Below are 26,129 nucleotides of genomic sequence, written 5' to 3' on the forward strand. Positions count from 1 at the left end.
GCAGAGCATTACCTTAGAGCCTTTGTAAACCAGGGCCTTCAGGTCCTTCCCCTGGATTCTGGAAGCTTCCATGATTCTCTCCTTATATCTATAATGATGAAACTGCACCAAGATAGGACAAGGACATTGATCCAGATCTGACCTCCATGACCCGGTGAGCCCCCTCAATCTTCAAGCCTCTCATTCCATCCTCCAAGTTTGAGGAATTTCGGCAACCAGCCCTCAAATTCCACATGCCGCTCACCTTCCTTACCCTCTGGCAGACCAATGACCCAAATTCTTTTTCTTCTGCCCCTGTTCTCGAGGTCCTCAACTTGGTCAAGCACATTACGAACCTGCACCTCCAAGACTTTGATCCTATCCTTGGAGGAACTAGTATCAGCTTCCACCACCGTGACTGTGTTCTACCTCATCTGTCCTTTACTCTGGCTCTCCCAGCTGCTGATCATGCTTCTGAAGCATACTAGAGATTGGGGCCAGCTTCTCCTCTATCTGCTTACCCAACATCTTGCAAAATTTCGTGAGCTCCTTCACCAGGCCCTATTAAGAAATAGAGTCCGAGGATGCTGCAGGCCCGGCCTCGGACGTTCCTCCTCCCTTCTTTGGCATCCCTCGACGGCAAAAACTGAGGTAAGCAGACAGGATTTAAGGATGGTGTGTTGCCTTCCTGGTGCTAGAGAAAGACATCGCGGACAGAGTGCAGGACATCCTCAAGGATGAGGGTGAAGAGCCCGAGGTGGTGGTACACGTCGGCACAAATGATGTCGGGAAGAAGAGGAGGAACATACTACAGCGAGACTTTGGAGAACTAGGAAGAAGGCTAAAAAGCAGGACGTCCAAGGTGGTTATCTCCAGTTTGCTTCCAGTTCCTCGGGCTAGTGTGGCCAGAAACCGGGAGATAATGGACTTGAACGTGTGGTTGGGGAACTGGTGCAGGAAGCAAGGTTTCAAGTTCTTGGATCACTGGGGTATATTTTATGGTAACCATAAATTCTACAAGAGAGACAGCTTGAACCTTAATAGATCAGGGATCAGCATTCTGGCAGGCAGGTTTTCTGCTGCAACACCGCTACATTTAAACTTAGTAGCGGGGGGGAGGGGACAAGCTGGATGTTTAAAAAGGAAATTGAAGGGCTAGTTAGAACAAGAGAAGTCAAGAAAGACAACTGTATCAAGGAGGCAGAAAACTGGAAAAGGCATTATGTTGTAAAGTTGAGTGAAATAAGGGTTGAGGGGAAGGGTGAGAGCAGTAACGAATTAAAAATTCTATATATGAATGCACAAAGCATTAGATACAAGGTGGATGAGCTTGAGGCTCTTTTGGAAATTGGCAGATACGATATTGTGGGGATAACGGAGACGTGGCTTCATGGGGACAGGGCCTGGGAAATGAATATTCAAGGCTACGCGTGCTATCGTAAGGACAGACTGACGGGCAGAGGGGGTGGGGTGGCCTTGTTGGTAAGGGAGGATATTCAGTCCCTTGCGCGGGGGGACCGAGAGTCAGGGGATGTAGAGTCAGTGTGGATAGAGCTTCGAAACACTAAGGGTAAAAAGACCCTCATGGGAGTCATCTACAGGCCCCCAAACAGTAGTCTGGATGTCGGATGTAAGTTGAATCAGGAGCTGAAATTGGCCTGTCGCAAAGATGTTACTACTGTTGTTATGGGGGATTTTAACATGCAGGTAGACTGGGAGAATCAGGATGGTATCGGGCCTCAAGAAAGAGACTTTGTGGAGTGCCTCAGAGATGGATTTTTAGAGCAGCTGGTGCTGGAGCCGACCAGGGATAAGGCGATTCTGGATCTGGTATTGTGTAACGAACCAGAATTGGTCAGTGACCTCGAAGTGAAGGAGCCATTGGGAAGTAGTGACCATAATACAATAAGCTTCAATCTGCAATTTGAGAGGGAGTGGGTACAATCGGAAGTGACAATATTTCAGTTGAATAAAGGGAAATATGGAGCTATGAGGGAGCAACTGGCCAAAGTTCAATGGTGCAATACCTTAACAGGGAAGACCGTGGAGGAACAATGGCGGATATTTCTGTGTATAATGCAGAAGTTGCAGAATCAGTTCATTCCTAAAAGGAAGAAAGATCCCAGGAGGAGACATGGGCGGCCGTGGCTGACGAGGGAAGTAAAGAAACATATAAGGTTAAAAGAGAAAAAGTATAACCTAGCGAAGATAAGTGGGAAAACTGAGGACTGGGAAGCTTTTAAAGAACAACAGAGGATTAGTAAGAAGGAAATACGCAGAGAAAAAATGAGGTACGAAGGTAAACTGGCCAAGAATATAAAGGAGGATAGTAAAAGCCTGTTTAGGTATGTCCAAGGCAAAAAAATGGTTAGGACAAAAATTGGGCCCTTGAAGACAGAAACAGGGGAATATATTACTGGGAACGAAGAAATGGCAGAGGAATTAAATGGGTACTTCAGATCTGTGTTCACTGGGGAAGACACAAGCAATCTCCCTGAGGTAACAGTGGCTGAAGGACCTGAACTTAAGGGAATTTATATTTGCCAGGATTTGGTGTTGGAGAGACTGTTAGGTCTGAAGGTTGATAAGTCTCCGGGACCTGATGGCCTGCATCCCAGGGTACTGAAGGAGGTGGCTCGGGAAATCGTGGATGCGCTGGTGATTATTTTCCAGAGTTCAATAGAATCGGGGTCGGTTCCTGAGGATTGGAGGGCGGCTAATGTTGTGCCACTTTTTAAGAAAGGTGGGCGGGAGAAAGCAGGAAATTATAGACCAGTTAGTCTGACCTCAGTGGTGGGAAAGATGCTGGAGTCTATTATAAAGGATGAAATTACGGCACATCTGGATAATAGTAACAGGATAGGACAGAGTCAGCATGGATTTATGAAGGGGAAATCATGCTGACTAATCTTCTTGAATTTTTTGAGGATGTAACTCGGAAGATGGACGAGGGAGATCCAGTGGATGTAGTGTACCTGGACTTTCAGAATGCTTTTGATAAAGTCCCACACAAGAGGTTAGTGAGTAAAATTAGGGCGCATCGTATTGGGGGCAAAGTACTAGATCGGATAGAGAATTGGTTGGCTAATAGGAAACAAAGGGTAGAGATTAACGGCTCCATTTCGGAATGGCAGGCAGTGACCAGTGGGGTACCGCAGGGATCCGTGCTGGGACCGCAGCTTTTTACAATATATGTAAATGATATAGAAGATGGTATCAGCAATAACATTAGCAAATTTGCTGATGATACAAAGCTGGGTGGTAGGGTGAAATGTGATGAGGATGTTAGGAGATTACAGGGTGACCTGGACAAGTTAGGTGAGTGGTCAGATGCATGGCAGATGCAGTTTAATGTGGATAAATGTCTGGTTATCCACTTTGGTGGCAAGAACAGGAAGGCAGATTACTACCTCAATGGTATCAAATTAGGTAAAGGGGCTGTTCAGAGAGATCTGGGTGTTCTTGTCCACCAGTCAATGAAGGCAAGCATGCAGGTACAGCAGGTCGTGAAGAAGGCTAATAGCATGCTGGCCTTCATAACAAGAGGAATTGAGTATAGAAACAAAGAGGTTCTTCTGCAGCTGTACAGGGCCCTGGTGAGACCACACCTGGAGTACTGTGTACAGTTCTGGTCTCCAAATTTGAGGAAAGACATTCTGGCTATTGAGGGAGTGCAGCGTAGGTTCACGAGGTCAATTCCTGGAATGGCAGGATTGCCTTACATGGAAAGACTGAAGCGACTGGGCTTGTATACCCTTGAGTTTAGAAGACTGAGAGGGGATCTGATTGAAACGTATAGGATTATGAAAGGATTGGACACTCTCTGGCAGGAGGAAACATATTTCCGCTGATGGGGGAGTGCCGAACCAGAGGACACAACTTAAAAATACGGGGTAGACCATTTAGGACAGAGATGAGGAGAAACTACTTCACCCAGAGAGTGGTGGCTGTGTGGAATGCTCTGCCCCAGAGGGCAGTGGAGGCCCAGTCTCTGGATTCATTTAAGAAAGAGTTGGATAGAGCTCTTAAAGATAGTGGAATCAAAGGTTATGGAGATAAGGCTGGAACAGGATACTGATTGGGAATGATCAGCCATGATCATATTGAATGGCGGTGTAGGCCCGAAGGGCTGAATGGCCTACTCCTGCATCTATTGTCTATTGTCTAAGTTGATTTTTAACAGTTTCCTGGGACTCCACGACCTTTCCTAAGTCCTAGGATGTTGCAGTAGTCCGGATAGGGTGGATTAAAAGTTCATCACACTTGTGCTGCTGTTTAGGTCACCGCCATCTAGCTGTGATTATCTTGAGTGGTGGAGCAGGCTTGATGGGCAGAATTGCCTACTGCTATTTTCTGTTTTCACTTCTAGTTATATTAAAGTGAAACAATGTTGGGCTGAGCCAATGTTATGGTATTTGCTGTATTACATACTGTTAACTGAACTCCGAAATCCATCTTCGTATTTTGAAAGTTAGAAATGCAATGATTGGTGAAAGTATAATAAAATTCTAGGAAGTTTTAGCAAAATAGGCTGATGCTCAGCTGAAGTGTAGAGAATGGCCAATTAATATGCTTTGGTAAGAATGAAAATGTGGAATATGCGCTATTTGATTTTTAAAGAGATGCAGGATACACAGAAATCTTGGTCTATATTTACAAAAATCTTTGAAGGTGACAAGACTGTTTTGAAAAGCCTATGAGGAAAACTTGAAGAGTTCCTTGGCTTTGATAGAGGAATAAGTACAAATGCATTAAAATTGGGCCAGCAGTTATTAAAACAATTTTAGTTAAGTCTCATCTTGAATATTATGTTCTGTTCTGCATATTGTACTTAAGGAAAGTAATCAAGATCTTAGTGAGGGTGCTAGAAGTGATTTATAAAAATAATACTAGAAATTAGGACTTCAGTTATGAGCTTGTTATCTCTGTAAAATGCAGTAGGGTGCGAAGATATTTAGTAAATTTGGTCAAATTGTGACTTGCTTTGTTAGAATAAATAAAGATGCAAGTATTTCCAATGGTTCAGGATTGGTAACCAGATCTCAAATTTAAGATGATTGGCCAAAATGTCCTATGGTGACTTTTTTTTGTGCAGAGCAAGTTGTGATCTGGGTACACTTTCTAGTACAATAAATAGTTGTAAGGAAAAAAAAATGCAGGCTTATAGGTATAGAATAGGAGTGGTATTATTTGTAGATTGCAATCAAATGGTTGGCATGGGTACAATAAGTCAGATGGCCATCTTCTGTTTTGAATAATTCTGTGGATCCTTTTAATGTTGAAATTGGAAGCGTTTTTCTGTTCTCATAGTTAATCTTGTAATCAATCTATTTTTCTGGTACAGTGAAGCACATACTTCAGATGTACAGACTTACTGTCATGATAGTACTGTTTTCTAAATCTGTCCTTGATATGTTCTGAACGTATCCATATCAAACCATGAAGTCGTGCGCTTTGCTTTCTTTAAAAAGAGTTAGGTGAAACTAAAACAAAATTCAAGTTGGCCTTGAAGAGAAAAATAATTGTCATAATAACAAGACTTTCAGCACTTCAGAAGTTGTTCCTAGTCTGGATCCATCTGTGATCAGAATTACTTAAATGAAACATTAGCCTGGATTTTGATCAATGAATAAATGACACGAAATGTTCATTAACATCCAATGGACGTTTTCATAATTTTCTGTTCCATTCTATTCGATATAGGTGTTATTCTTACCTATATTGAAGAGCAAATAACTGAATTTCTGCTCAACCTTGAAGATTGAATAATCTTCACTGAGATACAGTGCTAAGAATTTCACATTATATATTAATCCCTAAATTAACCTTGAGTCTAATGCACCTAGCAATTTGCAATGGCATTCAGGACCAGTGTTGAACCTACTCAAGGTCATCCTTACTTGCCCATTGATGCTGGCTTCATTCATTCTTCCAGCTTTTTAGCCATGGCATTCTTATCACTCAAACATACAGCACAATTTGACATTCCGCTCTCTCGCAGCAGAAAGATAAAGCTAATGGGATAAGAATGCCTGCATCTCCTCAATTCATACCATAGCATCAGAGTAGTAAGGATATGGAATGCTTTGCCTGCAACGGTAGTAAATTCGCCAACTTTAAGTGCGTTTAAGTCGTCATTGGACAAGCATATGGACGTACAAGGAATAGTGTAGGTTAGATGGGCTTAGATTGGTATGACAGGTCGGCGCAACATCGAGGGCCGAAGGGCCTGTACTGCTTTATGTTCTGTGTTCTATCATGGGCTCAAATGTGCTGAAGTTTGATATAATGTTGTACCTTGTGCCTTTGTCAAATCCCAGCTCACCTACATTTTATTATCTTGGATTTCTGCTAAATTCTGTCCAAGCCAGCATTTATTGCCTATCCCTAGTTGTCCTTTAGAAAGCAGTGCTAAGCTGCTGTCTTGAACAAAATGCAATCCATTTGGTATAGTTACACTCACCGTGTGGTGAGGGAGGGAATCTCAAGGTTTTCACCCAGTAAGTGAAGGAAGTGCTATCCATGGTACTTGTGGTGGGTTGGAGGGTATAGTTTAGGAAGCGTTGGTGAATTTCTGCAGTGCAGCCTTTGGACGGTACACATTGATGCTTTATTTGCATCATTTTTGGAAGGAATGAACATTTGTGGACATGATGCCAAACAAGCAGCTGTTTTGTCCTGGATGGTGTCAAATGTCTTGGTTTGTTATTGGAGCTGCAGTCATCCAGGAAAGACTATTTTGTCACACCTGATTTTGAGGAGTTGGTGATGAGTTACTTATTACAGGATTCCTAACCTCTAACCTGCTCTTGTATCCACAGTATTGATGGAGCTAATGCAATGCAGTTTCTGGTTATTGGTAACTTCCAGGCCATTGAGAGAAATTCAGTGGCAATGTCATTGGATGTTTGATAGTTCAACTTTCCTTTATTGGAGGTATTATTGCCAAAAATATTGCTTTCCACTTGTCAGTCTAAACCTTGGTATTGTCCAGGTCTTGTTGCATTTGGACATGGACTGCTTCAGGAACTGCAGAATTATGAATGTTGCTGACATGATGCAATCATGAGGCAACATCTCCACTTAGAATTGTTACAACATAGAGATAGTAAGCCAAATCAAATCAGCCTCACTACCACTGGATTCACGTTCAATGACCCTCAGAATTGCTCAGTTGTTCCTAACTAGAGTATATAAATAATAAATCTTGCACAGTAAGCTCATAAATTTAAACAGAAATTAGTAACTGATTATTAAGAATGTACTTTTAGCAGAATGCTGATTAAAATTTAAAGCAGTCTAATTAATAAATATGATCTTAACCCAACACAGAGACACATGCAATTAAGGGATAAATTCAAAAAGGAAAGTAAAAGATTTGTAATTTGTCAGTTTAATAACCATTTTAGCAGTAAATATCAGGCTGTCATGAAATCCATGGACGATGGGTTGTAAATAGTGATAAATTTGTGAAGTGTCCATGTTATAGAGGAGGAAGTGCTTGATGTCTTAAAACGCATAATGGTGGATAAATCCCCAAGACCTGATCAGGTGTACCCTAGAACTCTGTGGAAAGCTAAGGAAGTGATTGCTGTTCTCCTTGCTAAGATATTTGTGTCACCAGTAGCCATGGGTGAGGTACTGGAAGACTGGATGTTGGCTGAAAGTGGTGGTGCTATTATTTAAGAAAGATTTAGGAAAAGCCAGGAAACAGTAGACTGGTGAGCCCGACGTCAATGGTTGGTAAGTTTTTGGAGGGGATTGAGCGACAGAATTTGAATACATTTGGAAAAACGAGGATTGATTAGGGATAGTCAACATGGCTTTATAGGGTATCATGTCCCACGGACGAGACTGAGTTTGATTTTTGAAGAAGTGACAAAGATGATTAAAGACAGCAGTGAATGATGCCTATCTGGACGTCAGCAAGGCATTCAATAAGGTTCTGCATGATAGTCTGGTTAGCAAGGTTGAATCGCCTGGAATTCAGAGGAGCTAGCCAATTGAAGGTAGGGGACAGAGGATGGTGTGGAGGGTTTTTGGAACGGAGGCCAGAGTAGAGTGGTGTGCCACAAGGATCGGTGCTGGGTCCAGTACTTTTCTTCATTTTTATATAAATGATTTTGGATGTGAATATCAGAGGAATGGTTAATAAGTTGCAGATGACATCAAATAGATGGTGCAGTGGATAGCGAAGAAAGTTATGAGTACAACGGGACCACAATGCGATGGGCCAGTGGGTTGAGGAGTAGCAGATAAAGTTTTGTTGAGGTAAATGTGAGGAGTTGCATTTTGGTAAGGCTAATCAGGGCAGGACTTATATACTTAATGGTCAGGTCCTGGGGAGTGTTACTGAACAAAGAGCCCTTGGGGGATAGGTTCATAGTTCCTTGAAAGTGGAGTTGCAGGTATCAAGGTAGTGAAGAATGCGTTTAGTATGCTTACCTTTATTAGTCAGTGCATTGAGTGCAAGAGTTGTGGGTGTACAGGACATTGGTTAGGCCACTTTTGGAATACTGTGTTCAATTATGGTCTCCTTGCTGTCGGAAGGATGTTGTAAAACTCGAAAGGGTTCGGAAAAGATTTTAAAAGATATGGTTGGGATTTGAATGTTTGAGCTATAGGGAGAGGCTGAATATGCTGGGCTATTTTCCCTGGAATGTCGCAGTCTAAGGATGACCTTTTTTTAGAGTTTTAGAAAATCATGAGGGGCATGGATAGAATGAATAGCCAAAGTATTTTTCCCAAGGTAGGGGTGTCCAAAACTAGAGGGCATAGGTTTAAGGTGAGAGGAGAAAGATTTAAGAGACCCGAGGGATAACTTTTCTCACAGAAGGTGGTGTGTGTGTGTGTGTGTGTGTGTGTGTGTGTGTGTAAAAGGCTGGTACAATAACAATATTTAAAAGGCATCTGGATGGGTATATAAATAGGAAAGTTTTGGAGAAATATGGGCCAAATACTAGCAAATGGGACTAGATTACTTGAGGATATCTGATTGCCATGGAAGAGCTGGTTTCCGAACTGTTAAAGTCTGACTATATATCTTAAATTGCAATGACATAGACCAATGCAAATAGCTTCTGCAGACTCTGGAGACTGACTTGCTTCTTACAGGCTGGGATTATTTTCTCCAAACTTGTAGCAAGTCGAGAACTGGAGAATAATGAAAGAGCAAAGTCAAAAACAAAAACACCCAATCTGGAAGCTTTTAAGACAAAACTGCACCTTACCCAAAACCCAGTCAGGGTCAGTTCACTTTGTTATCTGTTTTCCTTTCAGTATTCTCTGGTTGGCTGGCCAACACCTGTTCTCTTTTTAATCAGTACAACATCTGACCAGCTGACATTCCCTGAGCATAGCAAGATCTCTGTGCTGAAGTATCTGCAATGTCCTTGGAGCAGTAATTAATCTCCATTATCTTGCCAGGCCTGTCCCAAACAGCAAACCAGAAAACAAAGAATTGTGACTGCTGGAAATATGAAACAAAATATAAATAGCTGGAGAAACTCAGCAGATCTGGCAGCGTCTGTGGGGAGAAAGCAGAGTCAATGTTTCCGGTCCAGTGACAAACCCCTTCCTCCCCCCTTCCCTGTCATTTCTCAACGTACCATAAATTGATTGCAGCCAGCTCACTGAGAATGATGGTTAATTTTCGAATTCATTGGAGAATATGGTGTCTGGTAAATTCTATAAATAGGACTCTATTGAAGACTTTGGAGCAGCATACATGAGAACACTGGACATACTGTGAAATGCTGATTGCCAGCGGCAACTTTCCTTTATGGCTGATTCTCTCTGTTAAGGAGCATTGAGTCAAATTCCTATATATTGATAAAGCCACTAGAGCCTCTGCTTTATTTCCTTGTTTTCATGCAGACCCAGATACGATTACTGCTGTTAGCTGTATATATTTGACTTTGCTGATACTCAGTTACAACATAAGTGGCATTCTCTATCATAGACATGTCAAGCCACAAAGTTGTTCTACCTGCCACACAAATGAATAACATGATTTATGAATTTCAATGATGTGATATCAAATTTGTACATTGTATGCCGTTGGTTTTTTGTAGTAGGTAGAGCGTTGTCCATGCTCAACCACTTCCAGAGCTTTGCAAATAATATCCAACATGAAATGCGATGCTACAATTGAAACAGCACTTACTAAACAATTGTGTTCCAAGAGTTGTATTAATGACCAATGTCAGGTTCCCCTGATTTCTCAGTGTGGCTCTGGTAGATTCTGTCATGGCTCTGGTAGATTCTGTCATTTATAGGGAAAAGGAATTTGTACAGGCATTGTCATTTCAAATAAAAAAAAAGGATGCTGTTCACTTGTGCATCCCTCACAGTACATCTCATCAAATCACAGTCAACAAAGGTTTTGGATTTCAACAAAATCTTTAGGGTATCTTTTCCTTGATGCACATTTTTTGGCAAAACCTTGACCAAGCTGAGTCCATGTGCCAACCAATCAGCACTCTATCTTCCATGCAGTATAATTTGCAGATTTTGAAGAATTGGACCAATGTTAGAAGCAAGAAACAGTTAGTAAGAATGCAAACTAAATTGATAATTCCCTTTCAAAGTTAACTTAAGTTAACCACCTCTGTAAAATGCTATGTCTACTTTAGGTTCCTTCTGTACTAAGGGGTTGTAAAACTATGCCTCATTGAAGTATTATTGATCACATAAGGAGGTGAATTACCTGGGGGTGGGGGTGGGGGGGGTGGGATTGTCAGTAAAATGTGAAGTATGTATGAATTAAACCATTTGTCCTATATTTCTCCCATTGCACAGTTGGACCTTTGGCAGTCATTCACATTACGCAGAAGTATTGAGGGGAAGAAAGCATGAACATGGTAGAAAAGAGCCAAACAGTGCTACTTGACTGTAATTAATTTTTAATGAGGTTGGCAGATACAAAACTCATCCAAATGAGTCATTTTGTGCTCAGTGGTTAGAATTTCCTTTTTGGAAACTGGCAGGCTGGGGAGGAGAAAAATGTATAGTTTTAACACTGAGAACAGTCAGCAATTTAGGAAGGCACAACATTGTTTTTGTAAAATTTATTTTAAATGCAAGGGCAAGAAATGGTAACTCTCAAAAGGCTGAATGGGTTGATCATGAATAATGTAACATTTCAGCAGTATAGTTTGGGAAGGGTCAGTCCTCAGACTACATTTATATTTCAAAGTCTACTTTTCACATGTTATTCCTGATCATTTGGAGAGCTAGATAATGCCGTTTGTGTGTTGTGCAATGTATAATGAGACACTGCCATCAATTACTTTGGTTTTGCTTTTAATAATTATCTGTTCTGGAGATGACTGATTTATGTATTTCTTTTCAAAAAATGCAGATATTCCGATGTCTGTTGGAATTATAGACCCTAGAACTAATCCAGCACAACTGAACACAATTGAATTTCTATGGGATCCAGCAAAACGCACCTCTGCTTTTATTCAGGTTGGTAGAGATGCTTGCTCCTTTTAAAGGATGGAGTTGTTATTTGGTGTAAGTTATGGTGTAACAGTTAATTGGGTATGACTGGGCAGAATTAGAAATGGCCATCTCAACAGAAATGCACTTTTGAGTTTACTTTTACACTGAACCAAATAGTTTTCTGCCTGGCTTTGAAAGTCTTGAGTCATTTGTTGGTCTTGAAACACAAGTGTGCAATAATTTCACTTTGGTCATTTTATTACGTGTGTCCTCTTAAAACAAAAATTCATAATACATTTTGTGCAGTTCGTTGCAACTTAACATTAACATATTCATCTTTGACCCCAGGAACTGTACACTAATTTTGCTTGCAGGTACATTGTATTAGCACAGAATTTACTCCCAGAAAACATGGGGGTGAGAAGGGGGTTCCATTCAGGATTCAGATCGACACATTCAAGCAAAATGAAACAGGAGAATACACAGACCACCTTCATTCAGCCAGCTGCCAAATTAAAGTTTTCAAGGTACTGTGTGATGCACTTTGTTTTGTTCAAAGTGGCCCTGCCATCCTACAGCTTGCAAATGATAATACTACTGGTGATTTGATATTCTGGCAAGCCCCTATGAGGAGTGAGTATACTTGTCAAATGGTTCTTGTAAACGACAATTCTTGCAAACCTGAAACACTGAGCCACTGGAAAGCTTTTGTATTAGTACTTGAAACCATATACAGAGGAATCTCTGTTATCCAAAGGCAACCTCGAGGTCCCGATAGAAACATTTCATCAAAGATGTGTTCGCGTCTTTTGTTTACAGTGATTAAACAGGCACTGTCTCCAAATGACTGACCTCCTGCCCTCTCTTCCACCAATCCCACCCCGAGATAATCTGACCAACATTGTCCTGTACAGGGGGTTGGGCGGGGGCTCGCACGCTGTGCTTCTGCAGTCTCCTGAAGAGTGAGCAGACTCTGAGTCCCAGAGGAAATGCATTTAATTGATTAACCAAATAATCGATTATCTGAACGAAATAGTGCCCGCCCAGCTAGTTCAGATAATCGAGGTTCCCCTATGTTGGGAAAACTGTTTATATTTTTTCATTTTAATTCATTTTTCTTGGGCAGTGTATTTTAGCACATCTGCTAAGTTGGAATTTAATTTAGATAAATGCGAGGTGCTGCATTTTGGGAAAGCAAATCTTAGCAGGACTTATACACTTAATGGTAAGGTCCTAGGGAGTGTTGCTGAACAAAGAGATCTTGGAGTGCAGGTTCATAGCTCCTTGAAAGTGGAGTTTCAGGTAGATAGGATAGTGAAGAAGGCGTTTGGTATGCTTTCCTTTATTGGTCAGAGTATTGAGTACAGGAGTTGGGAGGTCATGTTGCAGCTGTACAGGATATTGGTTAGGTTACTGTTGGAATATTGCATGCAGTTCTGGTCTCCTTCCTATCGGAAAGATGTTGTGAAACTTGAAAGGGTTCAGAAAATATTTACAAGGATGTTGCTAGGGTTGGAGGATTTGAGCAACAGGGAGAGGCTGAACAGGTTGGGGCTGTTTTCCCTGGAGCGTCAGAGGCAGAGGAGTGACCGTACAGAGATTTACAAAATTATGAAGGGCATGGATAAGATAAATAGACAGTCTTTTCCCTGGAGTCGGGGAGTCCAGAACTAGAGGGCATAGGTTTAGGGTGAGAGGGGAAAGATATAAAAGAAACCTAAGGGGCAACTTTTTCACGCAGAGGATGGTAAGTGTCTGGAATGAGCTGCCAGAGGTAATGGTGGAGGCTGGTACAATTGCAACATTTAAGAGGCATATGGATGGGTATATGAATAGGAAGGGTTTGGAGGGATATGGGCCAGGTGCTGGCAGGTGGGACTAGATTGGGTTGGGATATCTGGTCGGCATGGACTGGTTGGACCGAGGGGTCTGTTTCCATGTTGTACATCTCTATGACTCTATGCTTCGAAAACACCTTTTCTTCCAAGTTACCACTGACAATGGTGCATTTTTATTTTGTGGTGTTTGAGTCCCGATTTGAGGGTTGTGTTAATCAGTTATGAAGTGTAAGTTTTTAATGAAGTTGTAAACCATTCAATGTCAAAGCTTTGTTTATACTTTGTTCCTTTATAATGCTAAAACTTGCACAGATGGTCATCTCAAGCTTTGTGTAAATTGGAACTTTTCTATATTGTCCTTTTAAACTTTCATGTAGGCTTGTCATTTGTTGATCGAATGTGACATTTTAAAATAATTTTACATTTTTTTGACTAAGTGTTTTGATTTAATCAGCATGTGTATGCCTCTAAGATGCCACTTTTGATGAAGCAGTCAAGAATTAATTTTGTTAGGCTATTCGTCTATAGGGAAGTGTACATAAAAGTACTGATTGTCTTATCTATTATGAGAGGCTTGGTTTAAAAGGGAAAAATTCGGGAGGTAAATCCTGCCAACTTTGTTTCCTTTCTATAGCAAAGCCCAGTTACTCTGTCCTCACCAGAATGAGTTCAGTTTCACTCAACATTAGTACTTACATCTAGCACAAACCTTGTATCAGTATCTGCTTGTATGTTTGTGCAATTTTGAACCTCTTCTAAGCATCATAATTGCAATAGTTCTTTACTGGAAAGTTCTGGGTTGCAGAATTTCAGTTTTGTTATTTTTCTAGCCCAAAGGTGCGGACAGGAAACAGAAAACTGATAGAGAAAAAATGGAGAAGCGAACAGCTCAAGAGAAAGAAAAATATCAACCTTCGTATGAAACAACAATCCTAACTGAGGTAAAATACAGGAAAGTAAAGGTTAAGAAAAAAAGAAGTAAGAATGCACTTAGCACAGATGCAGTTTTTCTTAAATTCAGTAGAACTATGAGCCTAAATCTCACTGACCGTTTTATGCAACTCATAATTGCTGCTTTGCATGCAAGTTAGCAGGTTTTCAAAATAGTGCAATTTTCATGTTGCTTTTTGCTTTACTTCAAACTCTTCAATGTTTCCTATTTTTTATTTTTTTTCCCAGTTCTGTAAATGTTTTGTTTCTCTTGTGTTCTCTTGCTTCACTGAGTGCAACAAATCCTACTCTGGAGAGGGAAAATAACTGACTCCCTACTTGAATCAACGTGAAGGCCATTGAGTCTTCATATTTGCATTTTTCAGTGACCATATGCAATTTAGCTATTAGTGAATTCCTGTCCTGCAAGAAAAGTTCTCTATGATATTAAAAATGTTTGCAAAATTGTAACATCTTTCAATTTTCATCTTTCCTTTACAATAATACTCCCTTTTATGTAAAATAATGTGGTTTCGGATTCTTGCAAAATGGTTCCAACATAAGCAATTGCTATCAGAAGTATTTGACTTTTTCTGCATACCCAGGGTTTTTCCATCCAAGTTCTGACTTAACATTTGTCGGGATCGTTTTGTAGCATTGTTTGAGCTTTTTAGTTCTATTATTTTTCATCTTGTATCTTCTTTTCAGTGAAAATTAAACAACCTTTTGTGTATTTATTATTTCTTGGTACTTTAAATATCTAACTATTTTTAATTGTTTTGTCATTTGGCTCTCAAAATAAATTTTTACGTTCTTCAGTCAATTTCCACCTTTTCTGCAGGTGGAAATTGATAGAAATCCTGGGTCTCGAGTAGTCTCTATACTTTGTTCAAGTGTCTGTCCTTCAGACAATGCCTTTTATTTAGACTGTGTTCTATCCGTAAGGGCATTGCTGCTTAGCTGATTTTTGTACATGTGCTGTTTAGCATATATTCTCCCTTCCCACCAACTTGCAACCACAGCTGTTCAGCAAGGTTGCCATTTTTTTAAATCCTTTTTTCCAGACAAAGTGGGCATAGTTTTAGGAAAGGAAATGCATTCAATCATAAATTTGCACATTCTTTAAAATCTAAATTACAATACTGGTTCAGGCATAATGCAAAGTGTTGTATGTAACTTTTGCATCCTTATATAGTATTGTTCAGGGTGTAAGTCTGTTCACAGCTTTGAGCATCCATTCAAGTAGTTGTCTTTTTCTAACTTGTTTTCAGTACATAACTTATTTTGCAAGGTGAGGTGACCAATTCTGAGATCCTAAATTGCTCAAGATGTTATTGTTGAGATGTACAGGTTTAAAATAATTTACTTTGACTCACAGAAAAATGTCCTGAGTTGCAGTCTACTCTCTAATTAACCATGATTATAACAGCTTTGTGTTGACTGGGTACTTGAATGACTTGAGTGAACTGTTAGTAGTCGTACTCCAATCCCTCTACTTACTTTTGCTGTATGGACCTTCGTTAATCGTGTACTTTTAATTCCTCTTCCAACAACAATTACCGAAATTTACATTACTGCATTTTGTAATTATACTCTATTGTTACATGCTGGTATGTTATTGTAGATGCTGTTTTTAAAAAGCATACTGAAAAGTCAATGTAGTGTATTTTGGATCATCAGTAAGCACTTGTGACAAACTTAATCAGTTGATTTCCCTTTTCATTTGTATTCATCGTATTCTTTTAATTTGACCATTCAAATTAAGTTATTATTGCATGTCCTGTCTTTGTCCTGCTTGCTAATTATGCTGTAATTATCTTTTTGTTTCTTTTTTGAAACCTATTATAGATGACAGTGCAAAGAGCCTTGAAAATGCCTTGCAACAATATGTTGGCTCTGCTGTGTTTCAAAGTAGAAAAGTCAGGCTTTTTATAATTGAAAGTTTTATAATTGACTGTTCCTGGTAGAAAAGGATGTCTGACATGCATTGCTACAAATATGTATTTCAGCTGCTTCTTTGGTTATCTATAAAATTGACTAGTTGATTACAGTGTTGCAGAAATATTTATAATATTGACTGCACTGTACAGGAAGATGCTATATGTCATTCCAGAATTGAAAGAAGTTTAGATCATTTTTTGGTTTGTTGTAAAGAAGCTCCTGGAATGCACTGAAGTTTACTTTTTCATGGTATTGGTAATTAGCTTTGGATTTAGAGGTGTATTTTTTTAATTAAAGCTTTTGGAGAGACAGAGAGAAACTGTTAAGTTTGAGTGCAAAGGTACTTTTGGACAATCAGGCTTTCACAAGCACAGTGAGGTCACTCACTGTAAGATACTGTACTTTTCAAGAGTGGCACAATGTCCTGCTCAAGGTTTTGATCAAATGGGTTAAGGTGGCAGTTAATATTCTAGTTTGTGTGGGCAGGTGCATTGTGGTTCACTGTAAAGTATGAGATTCTTATTGTTTTGTCCTTTGATTACTTGAAAAATTTTTTTTTGGTAGTATTGGATCATTTTGTATTAAGAAAAAGCTGTGAATATTTTGTAATTCAAGATTAATTTAAGTTGTAGGGTCTTGCAAATATGTGATTTTAAAACTACAAATTTTGAATCTTGAAGTCTTTCTGGTTTTGATCTCTAATTTACAGGAGAACACTTAGTCTCAAGGAGTTCTCAGGCATTACTAATGCTGTATCTTTACTCATGATATAAATCTACTTTGAAAAAGTATATGGTAGTAACTTTGTGTTGTTCATTTGGAATCATTTATTACTTTGAAGGATCAAGTAACAAATACCACAATGGGATGGATAAAACATGTATTACAAGGTTTTTGAAATGTTTTATTATAGAATCAGATTTGTGCATTTAATGTGCAGTGTCATTTTCATTGGCCTTTCTAAAGTTTTGTTCAAGTGTTTGTTCTTCAGACAATGCCTTTTATTTAGACTGTTCTATCCACAAGGGCATTGCTGCTGAGATTGATTTTATATATGATGTGCTGTTTAGCATATATTCTCCCTTTCCACCAACTTACAGCCACAGCTTTCAGCAAGGTTGCCACTTTAAATCCTTTTTTTCCAGACAAGGTGGGCATAGTTTTAGGAAAGGAAGTGCCAATTTGCAGTCATGTTAACTATCCTTTTGTTTTACTGTGTTCCACCACACATTATCTATCTGGCCAAATGGCGAAAAGTGCCTCTGCAGAAAGTACAATGTCTAAAAGAATTGGAAATGCTCAACTTGAGTCCGAGTTGCTCGTATACCAATAATGCTTGGACTCCACACTACATTGGGCTCGAGCAGAGAGCACTGACCTTGACAAGTGCATTGACGTATGTCAGTTAATTGGGTTTATGGATGGACTGGATCTAAGAGAAGGGTTTAAGGAAAGAAAAACTGACATTTTGCACATTCTAGTTCAACTGTGCATGCTTATTGGGCTGACTATCAGGGCGTAAGTAGCCATTTAAAACTTTACAAGACTCTAACTCTTCCCTCCCTTGCCAAATGATCCTTTTGGTGGAGAATGATTTGGAAGGTGAGAGAATTGCTTGTAGAAATTACAATTAACTTAAAGGCAAAGGTGGAGGCAATCCTCAGGCAAACTTGGAGCAATGAAAAATGTAACAATGTTGCTGTATCTTTACTTTATAGAAAACATCTGTTCTTTATACTAGTCAGCAAAGGTGCACTGAACTGTTAATTGAATGTAGAAGAAAATATGCTTTTCTTCATTGATTTGTGAAGCTACTAAAGTTATTCCATTTATTGTGGGATCTCACTTGGTAACACTAAGAAAAAAGATTTTGCAACTGTATTGGAACAAATAAGCATTACAATCAAAGTTTTAAATTGTCCATTCTTAAAATCTTTCTAATGCTTTTAAAGCCCAAATGTCAATAAGTTTTATTAAGGTCTAACTAAAGTAATGAAGTAAAATACTTGTGCCTGAAGTAAATGCTTGGGATGTTTTGTTTTCAACTACCTTTACATTGAACTATGTCAAAAACAAATCAGATGCAAGAAAAACACACGCCAGAATTCTGAGTCAGTTATACCTCTCAGTTACTGGAGAACAGCAAATATTTATTTGGATAATGGCATCTGAAGAGTAAATTGAAGATCTTGATGGATTCACTTTTACACATTTGTAGTTGAATTTCTAAAAAAACATGGTTAATGTTAAAGAAATGCTTACACTGCTAGGTGTTGTGCTCATGATTTCATGATCTACTGTATAAATTGATCCTAGTCTTTGGTGTCTGTCCAGATGAGACTTGAGCCTATTATTGAAGATGCACTTGAACATGAGCAGAAAAAGTCCACCAAGCGGACTTTGCCAGCAGACTGCGGTGATTCTCTGGCAAAGCGAGGCAGTGTAAGGACTTCTGCTTACCTTTTCGTTGTACAAGACCGCTTGTGCAAGAATACAATCAAAGTGTTAGATATAGGATTAGCTTTTATCTACATGTAACATTTACCTGTGAAAGTACTTAGTTTGGATTTTTCTGCAAAACCTTCAACTCCCCTTTCAGGCCTCACCCTCCTAAATCTAACACTTGATACAGAAGCTCTTAATTCCTCAAAGGCCACAAAAATATATTTATCTAGTATATTGCTTTTGAATTTTAGTAATTTGAAATTTTACATGCTCAAAAGCTGTTTGCGATGGAATGCCATGGGAAAGTGCTGATGTGAGGTTTTAGCTGAAAGTTATTTGTTAGTGAATTGTTTAATATGGTACAAATACTTTGCTGGAAAAATAACTCCCATTAGCTGAGATTCATATATTTGCACATTGGTTTTTGTGGCCTAAAGCAGTGAGACATTTTGCATAATATAACAAGTGGATAGTAGAGTAATTGAAACTTATTTCATTGTGAACAATATGTTCTACTTGGTCTGTGTCTTTTTTTTTTGTTTTTTTTTGTTTTGTCTTTTGTCAACTCGCATTCTTTCCCTCTCCTACCTTTCAAAAGTTGTCAGCTGTTTGCCTGTTAATCCGTTCTTTTCCTAGGCTAGCTCAAGTAGCCCTTGAGCAGGGCTGTAGAGTATTTGTTTATGCATTTTTTTTGGAAGGCTGCTGTTTACTTTATTGTGTCTATGTATAGCTCATTGATTGCTGTCTTTTTGCAGAGACTTTAGATCTCATTAGAATGCAAACTTCAAGTTTCAAATTGCTGTCTTTAACACACAAAGCACTTTTATTTAATGTTTAGTCTTCAACAGCAGCCACCTTTAGTTCTATTTGCATCATTTTAAACAAAAAGGAAATAAAGGGTCAAGTGGAGTGTATGGTAACTTGATCATTATGGTGCTGGTCTCTCACACACATCATGAATTCAAATTCCAAAATAGCTAATTTTGAAACTGAATTCATCAAAGACACCACCAAATAATGACCAGTGGTTAACTGTAAAATCCAGCTGATTCACTAAAGTCCTTCAGAGAACCTTTTACTGCAAATGATTTTAGTGTTGAACAGCACTGCCTCAATCTTCTCCAGAAGTGCAGGTTCATAGCTCCTTGAAAGTGGAGTCGCAGGTAGATAAGATAGTGAAAAAGGTGTTTGGTATGTTTTCCTTTATTGGTCAGAGAACTGAGTACAGGTGTTGAGAGGTCATGTTGTGACTTTATCGGCCACTGGACTGTGGGAGGAAATAGTGGCCGAACCAAAGATGTGCAGGCTAGGTGGATTGGCCATGGTAGATTGTCCCGAAACATCCAGGGATGTGCAGGTTGGGTGGATTAGCAATGCGAAATACAGAATTACAGGAATAGGATTGGGGGAGGGGAGGTGGGTGTGGGTTGGAATGCTCTTCAGAGGATCACTATGGAATTGATGGGCTCGTTGTCCTCTATCTGCTCTTTAGGGATTTGATGAAATTTAGTTTTTCTTCCAGCTTACCGAATCTTAATGTTTCTGGCACTACAAGCTGGTTTCATGAAACTAATTGTTTCACCTAGGAAATATTAGATTAAGAATTTGCTGATGCATTATGTCTAATTATGTTTGTTGTTAGATTTCATTTGGCAACAACGTTGCTTGAAGTGCAAGTGGTGATGGCACAATGAAGGAAAGGACCATCTGAGATACACAACAGGGCATATAACAGGGTGTCTCCTTTAATGAATGAGATTCGACCATTTTGAAATAAAACATAAAGGACTGACAGGAAAGGAGCATTGGAAGGGATGAATTGAATGCCAAATCAAATACTGTAGGAAAATAAAGGTGAGGGATAAAAGGATTGGATTTAGATTTGTTGCTGGAGGTGCAAAAAGACAAAGGAAACTCAGGGGAAAAATAGTCTTTGTAAAAATTTCTAAAATCTCTCAAAATACAAAACCCAATAAAATGAAATTCCACACTTGTGATGCTTAATTTTTGATATAAGAGGGGTTTGTTGGCAGTCGTTCACACTTGCCTCATTTTTGAAAGGCTACTATTCAGAATGGCAAGACATAACTTCTGTTGGTAAGTTTGATTGGAAAATGAAACCTTTTCTTTCAGTGAAATCAATGGCAGAGTTGTGAAATTTGTATGGCAACCTTTTATATGATTGTTACTTGCTTGAGGTTGCTGTGCCACCTGCGTGTAGATGCCAAGTGCCATTAGCCTTGCTGTTTCTCTGATAGTAAGTTTTGTCTTAGTGGTCCATATCTTGCTGAAACAGAGCATTTTGTTCCATTTTAGGCCCAGTAAGGTGTTGTAGTGTTGCATTAACAGATATTATCTTAAAAGGATACTTGCGCAGTAAAGTATGGGCAGTAATGTTTTGTACCAAGTTAAATAGATAATTCATATGGAAATGCAGCAAGGTCAAGATGGGGAGAGCAAAGCAATTGAAGTGTGTATATTAGTGATTTGCCCATGCACAATTCATGGCTGAACTTGTCGACAGATTTGTGCTGCTTAATATCGCTCCTTGTAAGCGCGCCATTATTTTTAAGGCAAAATTTGGGCTAATGTGTATGAGAGAAGCATGAATTCTGGCTATCACTGAGGCCAGCTTTGAGTAGCTTTTTGGAATGAAATTGCTTTGGCACGCTTAATTTAGCTGATGTCCTGGAGAGAGAAAGTTGAGGATTTCCTGTGTAGAACAAAGTTTTTCATTTCCAATAATGTCAAATTCTAGATGGGTTTAATGATTTTTCTTTTAAAATTTTTCAAATAAAGTATTTTACATAGTCAGCCTTCCATTTTAAGCTGCATTATCTTATCTTTCAATTTTTGATTTAGGATGAAAATGCAATTAAAACCAATGAAATTCTATACAAAGCTGATCACATCACAGTTAATTATTTTCCCCAAGTTTGTTATATAGCTGATCTTAAAGCTGCAGGGAAGGTTTGGTAAGATAATTTTGCCCTGCACAAGTTCCCCTCATTGACAGTTGATGAATCATCTTTGTTACTTATTGACAGTATAATGAGAAAGGGAAAAAAACTGAAAAGTACCAGATCAAGAGGGGGGAGAAAAGAGAAAAACAATTACCTTTATCCCCATACTTCTGTAATTTGTAACATGTGAAAACAAATTTGAGTCGAGCCTATTAATCAGTTTTCTGCTCTTGAAAAGAGGCTTTGTACGGTGCTGAGCACTGTTTGGCCTGACCAAAATGTTTTGTAGCGTATGAAGTCTTTTGTATTCGTTTCTTAAACAAAAAGTTGCAGATTTTCTGTCCGTTTTCCATGATCCGAATTGGTAGTTTTTTTTTCTGTCCGATAATTGAATATTCCGCTCTCGCCTTAAGTGTTTATTATCATGATTTGACATTTTCTAAGATGCTTTTTGGGGGGAATATTAAACATTATAAAGAGACTGACTTTTTTTAGCCTGGCTAATGCTCCTCCTTCAACACTAAAAATAAAATTAGTTAATTGATTTTGCTATCTGCAAATCTTGCTGTGCGCCCAGTGGGCTGCCATATTTGCATACATGATAGCAAGAAATTGGAAACTAATTCTCTGACTTTAAAGTCTTTTTGACTTTGCATGTGAGGAGGTATTAATGTGTATATTTTTTTTCTGAAAGCAAACGTGCACAACTTTTCAATGTAGTTAAATTCATTTGATTTTTTCTGTACACTTGAATCTGGAGGTCAGGGTGCTGCAAAGCTGATTTTTTTTTTGCATGATTCTAGCTAATATCCAAAGAGTATGGCATATTAGAGTCATAGAGATGTACATCATGGAAACAGACCCTTCAGTCCAACTCATCCATGCCGACCAGATATCCCAACCCAATCTAGTCCCACCTGCCAGCACCCTGCCCATATCCCTCCAAACCCTTCTGGTTCATATACTCATCCAAATGCCTTTTAATTGTTGCAATTGTAACTTCCCTCCACTAGTTCCTCTGCCAGCCCATTCCACATATGCATCACCTTCTGCGTGAAAATGTTGCCCCTTGGGTCTCTCTTTATCTCTCCTTTTCCCCCCCCCCCCCCCAAACCTATGCCCTCTAATTCTGGACTTGCCACCCCAGTGAAAGGACCTTGTCTATTTACCCTATCCATGCAACTCATGACTTTATAAACCTCTAAGGTCACACCTCCACCTCCAACGCTCCAGCGAAAATAACCCAAGCCTATTTAACCTCTCCCGATCACTCAAATCCTCCAACCCTGGTAACATCCTTGTAGATCTTTTCTGAACCCTTTCAAGTTTTATAACATCTTTCTGATAGGGAGGAAACCAGAATTGCATGCAATGTTCCAAAAGTGGCCTAACCAATGTCCTGTACAGCCACAGCATGACCTCCTAATTACTGTACTCAATACTCTGAGCAAATAAAAGCATACCAAACGCTGTCTTCACTATCCTATCCACCTGCGACTCCACTTTCAAGGAGCTATGAACTTGCACTCCAAGGTCTCTTTGTTCAGCAACACTCCCTAGGACCTTATCATTCAGTGTATATGTCCTGCTAAGATTTGCTTTCCCAAAATGCAACACCTCACATTTATCTAAATTAAACTCCATCTGATTAAGATCCTGTTGTGATCTGAGGTAACCGCCTTCGCTGTCCACTACATCTCCAATTTTGGTGTCATCTGTAAACTTATTGACTATACCTCTTACGTTCACATCTAAATCATTTATATAAATGATGAAAAATAGTGGAGCCAGCACCGATCCTTGTGGGCCTCCACTGGTCACAGGCCTCCAGTCTGAAAAACAACCTCTACCATCATGTCCGCCTTCTACCTTTTGAGCCAGTTCTGTATCTAAATAGCTAGTTCTCCCTGTATTCAATGAGATCGAACCTTACTAACCAGTCTCCCTTGGGGAACCTTATCGAACGTTTAACTGAAATACAGATAGATCAAGTCTACCACTCTGCCTTCATCAATCCTCTTTGTTACTTCAAAAAAACTCAAACATTTTTGTGAGACATGATTTCCCGCACACACAGCCATGTTGACTATCCCTAGTCTTTGTGTTTCCAGGTACATGGAGGGAATCCTGAGGGACAGGATGTACAACAACTTGCCCATCACCGAAGTCAGGCTTACCAGTCTATAGTTCCCTGGCTTATCCTTACCACCTTTCTTAAAAAATGGCATCATGTTAGCCAACCTCCAGTCTTCTGACACCTCACCTATGACCATCGAAGATACAAATATCTCAGCAAGCGGCCCAGCAATCACTTCCCTAGCTTCCCACAGAATTCTAGGGTACACCTGATCAGGTCCTGGGGATTTACCCATTTGTATGCATTTCTTTGTTATAATTTCCCCTGATCCCAATTTTAGAACAGATATCCTCAATTTTCCTGAGCAGTGTTGCACCTTTTTGTAAAATTACATCTGGTGATAAGTTGTGGAACTACCCTGATGGAAACGGCCAACTTTTCTCTGGTTGAAAGTTAGCTTCACTCTTCTCATTTTTGAATCCTGTGCAAATTGGGAACTTGGTCTTAACTAACTTTCAATTTGAATGATTTAATGACTAATGTGAAATGAGACATATCATTAACTAAATCTACAACATTGCCAGTGGATCCATATCATTTTACTGCTATATTGGAGATTTTTCTTTTCCAAACAAAAGTTAATATCTCTCTTCGAGTTTAGTGTTTATTTTGGTAGATCCATTTAGTTTAACTGATTGTAAACCACACTATCTGTAAAAATTGAATAAGTGTAATGTAAAACAGCATATTTAACATCCTTGTGTTTATAGTTTACTTTAAATTCTTCTGTACACCATGGTTTTGTAATCAATCTGTGCAAAGAATATCACCCAATTGTATGACCCAGAAACTTAACTATCAAATAATGTGTTCATTACCTCTTGAGGCTTGTTTATATATATTTGAACCAAGACCTGTATTGAAATTAAGATAATGCAGCACAACCATTATGGGGCATGTTACTACATGTATTCTACTTCTCAGCATCTTTTTTTGTTTTGTCAGTACTTAATTTGAAATTTTTCCCTTTTTGCTTATACAATTCATTTTTAATTATACACAGCAATTTTTCATGGTGCCTTCAAAAACAGACCATTTGTTTCATTCACTTGGCTATTGTTAGTCACTTGTCATTTGCATGTCAAAATACATTCAGTTCTTAGTTCTGCTTTCCTCCCTATGCTCATGCATAATTGCACATTTCATTTTTACCTAATGGGAATATTTTTCTACTTGTTTTGATTTTAAATTTGAAGTCCTAATCCTTTGTCTCTTTTTAAATTATCACAGTGCTCTCCTTGGCCAGACAATGCCTATGTAAACAACAGTCCTTCTACTACTCCGGCATTTACTTCGGGACAAGTCAGTACTTACAGTGTTCCTGACAGGTACAGTGTCATTGATTCAGTTTAATGTATTCACATTAAAAATTGATAAAATTTAAGCATCTGTCCTGATAGTTTAACACAAGTCTATTTATGTTCAGGACTTGGGCAATACAGATTTATAGTAGTAAGATATTTTTCCATATTTAAAATACGTGAAGTTGAAACTGCAACTCATAAATGCTGTTGTTTTGCAGTAACTCTTCTTCACCAAATCATCAAGGAGAAGGGACACCACAATATGTAGTGGAGGTATGTGTCTCCCACAGCAGTAAAGCTTGAGGATTACTTCTAGTGGGCAATGCACAGTTTACCTTTATCAAAAAGTAATACTATTAATTTTTAGTTGTGGGTTCTATGTCCAAGCCTATTTTGAGACATTAAAGTATTTAGCATGGAATACATTTGCTCATTTAAATCTGGGATTGTTTAGATCAACTGAATTAGTAATGATTGGCCATTGCTTTCTTGTCTGTCTTGCCATACTCCTGTCTGCCAGGATGATTCCGATGTTCAGTGCCTTGTAAAAATATGAAAATGTTGACCTTTAGAAATAGTCATCAAGTCATTTTGATCACACAGACCTTGCATTTTATTGAAACAGTCACATTTTATCATAGTTTTTTGTCTTGCTTGAGTCCGGGTAATTTGCAAGAGCAGTTTGACGGGCAAACCAACATTTATTCTTTTGAGAGCAGAGTGCTGATTGGTTGACAAGCTGGTTAGTGGAGGCATCACAATGGAAACTGCAGAAGTTAACAGCAATTGACAGTTAACTGTCAGGCTTTGTTTATATTTTGACTGAGGTCACTTTTGGAGTACTGTATGCAGCTCTGGTCGCCCTGCTGGAGGAAGGATGTTATTAAATTGGAGAGGGTTCAGAAAAGCTTTACCAGGGTGTTGTTGAAACTGAAGGGTTTAAGCTAGAAGGACAGGCTGGAACTTTTTCACTGCAGCATAGGAGTTTGAGGGGTGACCTTTATAGAGGCTTAAAATCATGAGGGGCATAGATAAGGTGAATAGCAAAGGGTGGTGTTCAAAACTCGGGGCATATTTTTAAGGTGAGAGGAGAAAGATTTCAGAGGGGCATAAGGAGCAACCTTTGAACACAGGGTGGTTCATGTGC

The 26,129-nt window shown here is 39.1% G+C and overlaps 1 protein-coding gene across 4 annotated transcripts in view; it reads left to right on the forward strand.

Annotated features, from left to right (window-relative positions):
• The window catches only part of LOC140477367 (upstream-binding protein 1-like), an 84,936-nt gene that overhangs the window by 34,360 nt on the left and 24,447 nt on the right, over window positions 1-26,129 (forward strand). The window contains exons 5-10 of one of the 4 annotated variants that reach the window (XM_072571149.1): window positions 11,342-11,448; window positions 11,799-11,951; window positions 14,093-14,203; window positions 18,468-18,575; window positions 24,909-25,006; window positions 25,201-25,255. In XM_072571149.1, coding sequence (XP_072427250.1) covers window positions 11,342-11,448; window positions 11,799-11,951; window positions 14,093-14,203; window positions 18,468-18,575; window positions 24,909-25,006; window positions 25,201-25,255 — 632 coding nt within the window. The remainder of the gene's footprint in view (window positions 1-11,341; window positions 11,449-11,798; window positions 11,952-14,092; window positions 14,204-18,467; window positions 18,576-24,908; window positions 25,007-25,200; window positions 25,256-26,129) is intronic. The other 3 variants (XM_072571151.1, XM_072571150.1, XM_072571152.1) reach the window with 3 other exon arrangements.

The sequence above is a fragment of the Chiloscyllium punctatum genome, chromosome 5 (genome assembly GCF_047496795.1).
Source record: "Chiloscyllium punctatum isolate Juve2018m chromosome 5, sChiPun1.3, whole genome shotgun sequence".
NCBI classification, from domain to species: domain Eukaryota; kingdom Metazoa; phylum Chordata; class Chondrichthyes; order Orectolobiformes; family Hemiscylliidae; genus Chiloscyllium; species Chiloscyllium punctatum.